At 59.5% G+C, this 11417-nt stretch overlaps 2 protein-coding genes across 2 annotated transcripts; one reads left to right on the top strand and one right to left on the bottom strand.

Moving 5' to 3' along the window:
* Positions 1–3256: 3256 nt before the first annotated feature.
* BBC3 (BCL2 binding component 3) lies at positions 3257–5686 on the top strand. Its single transcript, XM_072030036.1, has 4 exons — positions 3257–3461; positions 4661–4871; positions 4967–5088; positions 5358–5686. The coding sequence occupies exons 2-4, from the start codon at positions 4685–4687 to the stop codon at positions 5472–5474; spliced, it is 426 nt and encodes a 141-aa protein (XP_071886137.1). The 5' UTR covers positions 3257–3461; positions 4661–4684; the 3' UTR covers positions 5475–5686.
* A 199-nt stretch (positions 5687–5885) lies between these two features.
* SAE1 (SUMO1 activating enzyme subunit 1) lies at positions 5886–11357 on the bottom strand. Its single transcript, XM_072030037.1, is given in 10 exon segments — positions 5886–6031; positions 6188–6257; positions 6727–6871; positions 6964–7051; positions 7348–7403; positions 7406–7445; positions 7542–7688; positions 8568–8741; positions 10039–10150; positions 10949–11357. Coding segments are annotated over 10 exon segments (1047 nt in total). The 5' UTR covers positions 11050–11357; the 3' UTR covers positions 5886–5917.
* Between the last annotated feature and the right edge of the window lie 60 nt (positions 11358–11417).

Here is an 11417-nt window from a genome sequence, read left to right as displayed (position 1 = left end):
CTATAGCCAGGGATGGGCCTATAGGGGTACCTATAGGGGTACCTATAGCCAGGGATGGGCCTATAGGGGTGCTTATAGGGGTACTTATAGGGGTACCTATAGCCAGGGATGGGCCTATAGGGGTACTTATAGGGGTTACCTATAGTGGTTACCTATAGCTGAAACTATAGCCAGGGATGCGCCTATAGGGGTACCTATAGCTGTACCTATAGCCAGAGGTGAGCCTAGAGGGGTACCTATAGGGGTTACCTATAGGCAGGGATGGGCCTTTTGAGGTACCTATAGTTAGGGATGTTCCTATAGGTGTACCTGTAGGTGTACCTATAGCCAGGGATGCGCCTATAGAGATACCTATAGGTGTGCTTGTAGAGGTACCTAATAGCCATACCTATAGCCAGGGACATGCCTATGGATGTGCCTATAGCTGTGCCTATGGATGTGGCTTTAGCTGTACCTATGGATGTACCTATAGGAGTACATCCTATAGGGACGTGCCTATGGACATGCCCGTAGGTGTACCTATAGGTCAGGATGTACCTATAGCCATGCTTATAGCCAGGAACGTGCTTGTAGATGTACCTATAGTTGTACCCATAGCTGGACCTATAGGTGTGCTTATAGCCAGGGATGTGCCTGTAGCTGTACCTATAGCCGTACCTACAGGTCAGGATGTGCTATGGCCATGCCTATAGTCATACCTATAGCGTACCTACAGAGGTACCTATAGCTAGGGACATGCCTATAGCTATACCTGTACCTATAGTCATACCTATAGTTACTGCTGTACTTAAGGACATACTTACAAACTTGTCTGTAACTGTGCTTGTGACGTGCCTATAGCTGTACCTATAGCCGTACCATAGCAGCACCTATAAATGTGCCTACAGCTTCCCCTATAGCTGTACCTATAGCGGCACCCAGGGACCTAGCCACAGGGGCACCCCCAGCCACATCTGCAGCCATGCGTAGGGAGGTGCCTATAGCCATCCCCATAGCGGTACCTGCAGGTGCACCTATGGATGCCATACCTTTAGCCATACCCGCAACTGCACCTATGGATACACCCACAGCAGTACCTACAGCTGCCCCTATAGCTGCATGTATAGGTGCACTTGTATCTACAGCTGTTCCCACAGCAGTGCCCAGAGCTCCACCTATAGCCTTCTTTATAGTCCCTATAGCAATACCTATACGTCTATGTATAGGCATCCCTGTGGATGCAGTACCTATAGCAGTAGTCATCCACGTACCTACAAACATGCCTATAGCCATAACTGCCCCCATAGCTATACCTATAGCAGCACCTATAGCAGTACCTATAGCGCTATACGTAGCCGTATCTACAGAGCACCTATGGATGTACTTATAGCAACACCCGCAGCCACACGTGTAGCTACACCCTGGGGTGTTCCCGTGCTGGTACCTACAGCGGTGAGCACAGCCCCGCCTATAGGTGCACCTATAGGCGTAACAGCTGTACCCACCGCTGGAACTGCGCGTATAGCTGCGCTTCCTATAGCTTTGCCTATAGCAGTGCGTATAGCCAGACCCATAAATGAGTGTGCGGCCATGTGAACAGACGAGGCCGTAACAGTACCTATAGGGGCACCTATAGACATAGAGCTGCACCGAGGGTTGTACCCACAGCAGTACCTATAGCAGTACCTATAGGGGCACCAATGGGGGTACCTATGGGGCACATACAGCAGTACCCAGAGCGGTACCTATAGGGGCACCTATAGCCTTACTTATGGTTGTACTCCTTAGCGCTGTACCCACAGTGGGACCGATGTACGGAGGTGCCTATAGTGGTACCTATAGGGGCACCAATAGGGTACCTATAGGGTACCTATAGGGTAAACTTAGGGGTACCTATACGGCACGTATAGGGGTAGCTATAGGCTATCTGTAGCGCACCTATGGGGTGTGTATAGGGCACACATGCGATACCCATAGGGCACATACAGGGGTCTCTATAGGACCCCCCTAGGCCCCCACAGCTGCACCCACGTGGGCGCGGCGCGGGCCCGCGCGCCCGGCTGGATACAGCGCGGAGCGCGGCTTCCGATTGGCTGCTGCGGCCCGCGGCGCCGTCCAATGGGAGCGCGGCGGCGCGGGACAGCCGGGGGAGGGGCGGGGCCGGGGTGAGCGGCGGGGCAGGCGCGCGGGGAGGGGGGGGGGGGGGGGGGCGGGGTCAGGGGGGTCAGGGCCGGGCCGGGGCGGGGGGGGGGGAGCGGCGCCCTTTGGGGTCCCCCCCCTGAAACCGAGCCCCGGGCGCGGGGGGTTCCGGGGGGTGCCGGGGTCCGGGCCCGGTAAGGCCGGGGGTGGTGGGCGCCGATTCGCCGGGGCTCGGAGGCGCCTGGTTGGCCCCGGCCGCTGTTACCGGGGCTCGGAGCCCAAAAAAAAAAAAAAAAAAAAAAAAAAAAAAAAAGGGAAAAAAAAAAATTAAAAACCTTCCCCTGGAAACGGCGGGAGGGGGCAGGGGGGGGCTCCGCCCGCCCCAGCCGCTGAGTGGCTGCGGCCGGGGGGACGGGGGGGGGGGGCGCAGACATAAACACAGGGGGGGGGGCACTGAGATCCCCCCCGTCCCCCCCCCCCCCACCAAGGAGCCCCCGGCCCTAAAACGGCCCCGCGTGCCCCAAAACTCCCCGCACCCCCCCCCAAATCCCCCCTTGCAGCCCCCCCACCCCATAACCCCCCCCCTTAACCCCCACCCCGGCACCCCAAAACTCCCTGACCCCCCTTCACCCCCCTGCACCCCAAAAACCCCATAACCCCCCTTACCCCCCCGCACCCCAAAACCCTGTCCCCCCTAGCCCCCCTACACCTCAAAACCCCCCTCCCCCCGTTACACCCCCCCCAACCCCCAAAACTCCCTGTCCCCCCCTTTTTCCCCCGATTCCATAACCCCCCCTGCTCTCCTATAACCCCCCCTTAGCCCCTTTTCCCCCTATAACCCCCCATAACCCCCCCTTACCCCCTATAACTCCCCCTTGCCCCCCTATAACCCCCACTTACCCCCCTAAAACCCCCCTTGCCCCCCCTTTACCCCCTATAACCCCCCATAACCCCCCCTTGCTCCCCTATACCCCCCCCTTGCCCCCCTATAATCCCCCATTACCCCCCTATAACCCCACCTTACCCCCTATAACCCCCCTTGCCCCCCCCTTTTCCCCCTATAACCCCCCCTTGCCCCCCATAACCCCCCCTATAACCCCCCCTTACCCCCTTTACCCCCCTATAACCTCCCCCATAACCCCCCCTCCCCCCCCGGGGGATCCCCGCCGCCGCCCCGCACAAGCCCGAACTTGCCCGGGGGCGGGGCGCTGACGTCACCACGGCGGGCGAAGAAAGGGGGCGGGGCCTCGCTCGGCGCGCGCTGCCCAGAGCGCGCCCCGCAGCCGGTGCCGTGCGCAGCGCCCGGCCCTGCCCTGCCCGGCCCGCGGCTACATGCGGCTGCGGTGAGTGAGTGAGTGGGGGGGGGGGAGGGGGGGGCGCGGGGACCCCCCCCTTTACCCCACGGGACCCCCCCTTTACCCCGCGCCCCCCCCCCAGTCCGGAAAGGCGGGAGCCTGCCGGAGCCCCTGGACCCCCCCTTGGAAGTGAGGGAGCCTCTTTAGGGATGTGGGAGGGCCCCCCCCCCCCCCCATAGTGGGACCCCCGCCCTAAACCTGGGACCCCCCCCCGAAACCTGGGCCCCCCCCCCCCGAAATCTGGGACCCCCCCGAATAGCAGGACATCCCCTCCCCGAAAGCAGGGACCCCCCCCCCAAGAAATCTGGGACCCCCTGCCCCGAAACCAGGAACCCCCTCCCCAGAAGCCTGGGACCCCCTTTAGGAACGTGGGACCCCCCCCGGAACCTAGAACCCCCCCCCCCCCGAAATTTGGGATCCCCCCTCGGAACCTGAGACGCCCCCGGAAACCTAGAACCCCCCCTCGGAACCAAGGGAGCCCCTTTAGGAATGTGGGACCCCCCCCCGGAATTGTGGGACTCCCCCCCCCCCCAAAAAAAAAAAACAACTGAGAACCCTCCCCTAAACCTGGGACCCCCCCCCCGAAACCAGGGACCCCCCCTCTTGGAACCGCGGGAGCCCCTTTAGTACCCTGGGACCCCCCCCCAACCTTACCTTCCCCCCCCCCGAGCGGTGGGACCCCCCCGACCTGCGGACCCCCATTTAATACCTTGGGACCCCCCCGCAGCCCCGTCGGGCCCCTCCCTTTGCACCCTCGCCCCCCCAACCCCCCCCTTAGTGTGGGACCCCCCCTTTTGCACCAACCCTCCCCCAGCACCGAGCCCCCCCCCCCCATTTACACCACGACCCCCCCGCTTAAACCGTGGGACCCCCCCCCATTTATATCGTGCCCTCTCCCCCTTTAAACTGTGGAACCCCCCCCCCATTTACTCCAGGCCCCCCCCAGGGGCTGGGAGGCACCGGGGGGGGTGGGGTGTGGGATTCAAGTTGGGGGGGGGGGGGGCGTGGGGGTGCACGCGGTCACGAGTGGGGGGGGGGGGGCACCCGCCGGTTTGTTTACAAACAGCGTCCGCCGCCACAGCGGCCCCTGCTGGGGGCAGGGGGAAAAGCGAGGGGGGGGGGGGGTCACCGCGGTGTGCGCCCCCCCCCCTCAGCTTTTCTAAATCCCCCAATTTTGTCTCCCGCAGCCCACGCAGCCCCCCCCGGGCGCCATGGCCAGAGCGCTGCGGGACGGGAGCAGCAGCAGCGAACCTGCAGCCGCCCTGCGGGACCCCCGGGCTTGCCGGGGGGGGGGCGCCCCCCCCCGGGTATCGCCGCCCCCCCCCGGGCCCCCCCTGAGCTGCGCCCCGCCCCCCATCGCCTTCAGCCCCCACCCCTGGGCCGCGGCCGGCACCCCCGGTGAGTGCAAGGGGTTCTTTAACCCCCCACACTCCCCCCCCCCAGTTAAAAATTAATTAGAAAGGGTTTAATTTGTGCCCCCCCCTCATTAACAGGAGTGGACGGTGCCCCCCCCGCAGCGGTGGGGGCTGGGGGCCCCACCCCTGGCTTGGAGCAGGAGCTGGGCGCCCGCCTGCGGCGCTTGGGTGATGCCTTCCAGAGGGCCTACGAGCTGCAGGTGAGGTTGGGGGGATTTAACGAGGGGGGGGGGGCACAAAATAAAGCCCTGGGGACCCCCCGGCGGGGTTGGGGTGTTAGAGAGGGGGGTGCGCCCCCCCCCCCCCCACACACACATTGGCTGGAAGCAGGGCACTGTAAATGGGAGGGAAGAGGGGATTTGGGGGAGGATGGAGGGGGGGTTGTGTGATGCCCCCCCAAAAAAAAAAAAATAAATAAATCCCAAAGTGCTTAAAAAGCCCTAAACCGCCTCAAATTTTCACCCCGCAGCCCCCCCAGCGCCGTGAAGGCAGCTTTTGGGGCCACGTCTACCGCCTGGTGTCACAGCTGCTGGGCGCCGTCTACAACCTGCAGGCGGCCGCGCTGCCCCCCCGGCACCACGACTGAGCCCAAAATCCCCCCCCAAAGTGTGTGGGGGGGGCGCTGCGACCCTCCCCCAGTGAGGTGGGGGGACCACGACTCTATTTATTTATTTATTGGAGCCCGGGGGGGTGAAATTGTGCTCCCCCCCCAGGGGTGATTTGTACATAGTGTATGGTGGAGCTGTACAGGGGTGTGTATATATTTGGGGGGGGGGGGTGTATATATGTGGGGGGGGCTGTACAGATTCTGGGGGGTGTACATAGTATGGGGGGGCTGTATATTTTATAGGGGGGGGCTGCTGTACATGCCGGGTTCCCTTTTTTTGTACGTTTCTTTTCAATAAAAGGAAATTTAAGGAGTGTTTTGGTTTTGTTTTTTTTTCCTGGGGTTGGGGGGGGGGGGGGGGGGGGGGCACAGACGAATAGAGGCAGAATGTGGAAAAAAAAAAAAAAAAAAAACAAAAACATTTATTGACCCAAAATAGAGGCCGGGGGGGGGGCCAGGCACTCGACCACGCCGCTGCCCTTGATGCCGTCGAAGAAGAAGAAGTTGTTGTGTGGGGGGTCGCGCTGGGACAGGGCCTGCAGGGACAACGAGGGGGGGGGGACACACAAAATAACAGCCCCCCCTCGAGCGAGGGGGGGCCGGGGGAGGGTATTTTTATTTTTTTTTGGGGCGGGGGGGGGGGGACGGGATGACACGATGCAGTTTTGCCCCCCCCCCAGCTGCTTGCTTACCTTGACCACCTCCTGGCCCAGGATGCCCCCCACCACGGCGCAGACTGCGGCCATCTCAGAGAAGCAGAAGCTGAGGGGGCAAAAAGGGGGGGGGAAATTAGGATGGGGGGGTGTTATAGGGCATGGGGGGGGCCGTTATAAGGTGGGGGGGGGCATGGGGGTCCTTATGGGGTGGCACCCCATTATTGGGGCTGGGGGGACCTCATTAGGATTGGGGGGGGGCATAAGGGCTTTGGGGGCATGGGGGGACCCCATAAAGACTGGGGGGGGGCTATTAGGATTGGGGGACCCCATTACGGCTTTGGGAGGCGATAGGGGCCCCATAAGGACTGGGAGGGGGGCATTAAGACTGGGGGGGGCAGTAGGATTTGGGGGGGCAGTAGGATTTGGGGGGGGGAACCCCTCAGCCCCAAACTCCCCCATCCTCCTCACCACGCAGGGCCCGTTTCCCCCCAGCCCCACACCCCTAATTCCTCCCCCCATCAAGTCCCTAATCCCATTAACCCCTCCCCAACTCGTTAATTAATTAAGCAGCCGACCTAACGAAGGTGTCAGGCAGCGCCTCGGCCCCGGCGCCCAGCTCCTCCAGCACGGCCCCGCGGTGCCGCAGCAGCCGCTCGGCGTCCTCGGCATAACGCTGCGGCACTGGGTCCCGGCCCTCGGCCGCACGGAACCGCAGCAGCACTGCGAGGAAAAAACGGGGCCAAAAAGCTCAGAATTGGGCTTTTCCGAAACGTAAGGCTTGGGGTTTTAAGGTCGGAAGGTGCGGGGCTCACCTTGGAGGAGGAAATAATCGGGCGCTGTGCGCTTCAGCGCCGCCCCGGCGCCGCTCAGCGCCTCCTTCAGCGGGCAGAAGAGGACGCGCTGCGAGGGGAGAGGAGCAGCAAAGGGGGTTTGAGGAGAAAAAGTGTCATTTTGGGGAAAGGTGGGGAGGGGAGAGACGAGCGGAAGGGAGATTGGAGGAGAAAAAGAGTCTTTTTGGGACGGGGAGTGGCCCCGAGGAGCTGGGAGGTCCCTGCGCAGGGTTAACGCTGTCAGCGTCCCAAAAAGCCCAATTTAGGGCAGCTCTGGGGTGAAAAACCAACCCTAAACCCTCCTTTTGGCGTTGGCAGCCCCAAACTTGGCTGTTTTCCCCTCAAAACACAGCCGGGCTCGCTCACCTTCTTCACCATGGTGGTCTCTGAGGGGTCCAGCTTGGCTTTTTTGGTGTCGGGCCGTCCTCCACGCCCGGGCTGGCTTTGGCCACTTTGGTTTCTCCCTGGGTTCAAAAACAGCGATTTGGGGACTCCAGAGCTTCCAAGAAGCGAGATTTGAGGTGAAAAAAAGCTGAAATCGGGGCCGCCCGGGGCCCGGCTCACTCGACAAACTCGTGCTCGCCCAGGTTGGCGAACATGTAGCCGTGGTAGCCGAAAACGTCGCCGGTGAAGAACTTGACGCCGTGCTTGTGGCAGATCTGGTCCACACGCACCATCACGTCGCGGGAGCAGCACGTCAGGCACACCTGGGGGGGCAAAAAACCTTCACGGAGGGGCAAGAACCTTCCCAAAGGGGGCAAAAGCATTCTCGGGGGCAAAAATCCTTTCTAGACGGGGGAAAATCCTTCACAGGAGGGTAAAACCCCTGTCCAAGAGGGCAAAATCCTCCCGAAAGGGGGCAAAAAATCCTTCTGGGGGAGGCAAAACCCGTCCTAGAGAGGGGAAAAACCTTCCTGGGGGGCAAAAATCCTTCCTACAGGGGACAAAAACACTTCAGGGGGCGGGAAAAACTCCTTCCTGGGGGAGGAAATCTTTCCTAGAGGGGACAAAAATCCTTCCTAAAGGGGGAAAAAATCTTTCCTGAGGGGTGAAAATCCTTCCCGGAGCAAGAAACAACCTTCCTGGGGGGAGGGGGGGGGAAATGTGTCCTAAAGGGGGCAAAAATCATTCCCAAGAGGGCAAAAATCATTCCCAAGGGGGCAAAAATCCCGTTAAGAGGGGGAAAAATCCTTCACAGGGACAAAAATTCTTTGGGGGGAGTAAATGCTACCCAGGGGGGCAAAAATCCTTCCTAGAGAGGGGGAAAAACCTGCCGGGGGGGGAAATCCTTCCTATACGGGAGCAAAAATGCTTCGGAGGGGGAAAAAATCCTTCTTAAAAGGGGACAAAAATCCTTCTCGTGGGGGAATCCTTCCTAGGAGGGGGGAAACATCCTTCCTGGGGGGCAAAACCTCTTCTTAGAGGGGACAAAAATCCTTTTAGGGGGGCAAAACCGAGCGGGATGCGTCCCTGGGACGGTGCCACCCTCAGGCTCCGCTCCTCCAGCAGCGGCGCTGCGCCCTGATCCCTCGGGCTCCGTCCCGACCCCAATTTCCCCCTTTTTCGCCCCATTTTCGTGCTCTTACGGCGTCAAAGTGGGTGAAGAACTCCTCGGGTTTACTCTCCACGTTCTCGGGGTCGGCCTTGACGGCCACCATGGGGTTGAGGTTCTGCGCCCGCTCCAGCGAGGCCTCGGCGCGGTTGCGCCCCAAGGAGCCGGCGGGGATGAGGAACTGGGCGCCGGTGTCCTCCGGGGAAACCTGAAACAGGGAGAAAACGGGCAAAAACAGGCAAAAAGCTGCACCTGAGATGGCCCCAAGACCTTAATCGGGGCGAGGAGGCCCCAAAATGCAACCCCCAGTGGGCGAATCGTGGGAAGCACCGGGTTTGGGTGCTGAAATGGAAGGGTTTTGCCCCAAACAGGACGCCTCACCCCCACCCCCCAAAAGAGAGATCCCAAAAAAAAGATTATTCAACCCCTAAAAAGGACCACTCAACCCCCCAAAAAGATAATTTTCCCCCAAAAAGACGATTCAGCCCCCAAAAAAGCAACGATTCACCCCCCAAAACAGACTGCTTAACCCCCAAAAGACAAATTCAATCCCCCCCCCAAATTATTTAACCACAAAACAGGACATTTCCCCCCCAAAAAGAGATCATTTCCCCCCCCCCGCCCATTTAACACCAATGAAAGGTCACTTCTCCTAAAAAAGCCAATTTAACCACCAAAATGAGATTATTTTCCCCAAAAAGACCACCCGACCCCCAAAAAGAGATTATTCAATCCCCAAAAGATTATTTAACCCCCCAAAAAAAGACAATTCAACCCCTAAAAAAGAGTATTTAACCCCCCAAAAAGTATGACGTAACCCAAAATAGATGCCTTTCCCCAAAAAGAGCTTATTTAACCCCCCAAAAAGACAATTCAACCCCAAAATGGGACGCTTTCGCCCCCAAAATTAACTATTTTCACCAAAAAGGACCATTCACCCCCCCCAAAAGGACCTCTTAACCCCAAAAAGAGATTATTCAACCCCCAAAAATACAATTTTCCCCAATAAAGAAATTATTTAGCCCCCAAGAAAAGATGATTCAACCTCAAAACGGAACTTGTGCCCCAAAACAGGACGCTTTTGACCCTCCAAAAAGAGAGTATCTTCCTTAAAAAGGACCACTGAGCCCCCAAAAAGAGATGATCCAACCCCAAAAAGATGATTCAACCCCTAAAAAAGATGATTTAACCCCCAAAAGATGATTTTTCCCCAAGAAAGAGCTTGTTTAACACCCCAAGATGACAATTTAACCCCCAAAAAGGATGAGTCAACCCCCAAAAAGGCCGCTTTCCGCCCCCAAAAAACAGATTATTTTCCTAAAAAAGGTTCATTCAACCCCAAAAAGACGATTCAACCCCTGAAAAAGATGGTTTAACCCCCAAAAAGACGGTTTTCTGGGTAAAAGAGCTTATTTAACACCCCCCAAAAAAAAAACCAAAACAATTTAACCCAAAAAAGGCCACTTTCACCCCAAAACGGGCCGGCAGAAGGGGTCCGTGCTCACCTGGTGGTGGTCCAGCAGGGTCAGCGCCTTGACCCCGGCGAGGATGAGGTTTTTGGCCACCTCGGCCCCGAGCCCCTTCAGCCCCACCAGCAGCACGCGGGACGCCCGCAGCCTATGGGATCCAAACAAAAAACCCTAAAGTCATTCAAATCCCGGCCCGCTGCCCGAAAATTGTGGGAAAATCCCTTCACAAAATCCTATATCCTCTATAGGGCCATCCCCCAACCTCCTGCAGAGCCCCTCGCAGACCGTAATGCCCTGATAAATTCCACCTAAGCCCCTCTAGGACCCCCCCCCCCAAATTCCTACAGGACCCCTCACAGACCACAATTCCCTCATAACCCCCCCCAAAACCTCCTACAAGACCCCCCCACAGGACAGAATGCCCTCCTAAACATCCCTAAATCCCTTATAGGACCCCCTCCAATCTCCTCTAGGACCCCTCACAGGACACAGTGCCCTCATAACCCCCCACCCCCACCCCAAATCCCCTATAAGAACCCCCCCATCTCCTCCAGATCCCCTCACAGGCCACAATCCCCTCATAAACACCCCAAATCCCCCAATAGGACCCCCTGGAGTTCCTACAGAGCCCCTCAGAGGCCACAATCCCCTCATAAACCCCCCCAAATCCCTATAGGATCCCCACAACCTCCTCAAGAGCCCCTCACAGGCCACAATCCCCTCATAAACCCCCCAAATCCCCTACAGGACCCCCTGAGGGCCACAATCCCCTCATAAACCCCCCCAAATCCCCAATGGGACCCCCCAAAGTTCTACACAGCCCCTCACAGGCCACAATCCCCTCACCCCCAGCCCCCCCCCCCCCCCCCGGGCCGCAGTTCCCTCCCGCCCCCCCCCCCCACAACACCCTCCCCGTCCCCCCCGGCTCCCCCTGTTCCCCCCTGACCTTTTCTGCGCCTCCAGCCCCCACAGCCGGATCTGGCGGTCATATTGCGCCGCCTCCTCCTCGCTGATGCCGCCGGGGCCGCCCTCCTCCTTCTCCACCATCCCGCCGCCGCCTCACGCCCGCCGCCGTCTCCTCACGGCCGCCGCGGGCCGCCCCCACAGCGCACGGCGGGGGGGGGACAAAGGGAAAATTTCTCTTCCCTTAAGGCTCAAGGCACCAAGAGGGCGGTACCGCGGATTTCGCGGTGTGTCCAAGCGGTCTGATGGGGACTGGAAGCGATTCGGCTCGGCGGCGGGGCTGTTTAATGCGCTTTAAGCTCCGCCAACCCCCCCCGGAAAGCAATGGACTCGCCCGCTCCCCTCAGCGCTTCGGCTCTTTCCGGCACCGCTCGGCTCTTCCCGCCTTCCCCCAGCTTCGGCTCTTTCCGTCAACCCCCCTCCCCCCCCCATGCACCCCACCACTTCGTCTC

This window comes from Anas platyrhynchos, chromosome 33 (assembly GCF_047663525.1).
Source record: "Anas platyrhynchos isolate ZD024472 breed Pekin duck chromosome 33, IASCAAS_PekinDuck_T2T, whole genome shotgun sequence".
Taxonomy (NCBI): Eukaryota; Metazoa; Chordata; class Aves; order Anseriformes; family Anatidae; genus Anas; species Anas platyrhynchos.
The sequence above is the reverse complement of the archived record's forward strand: the minus strand, read 5'-3'. Positions and strand labels throughout refer to the sequence as shown.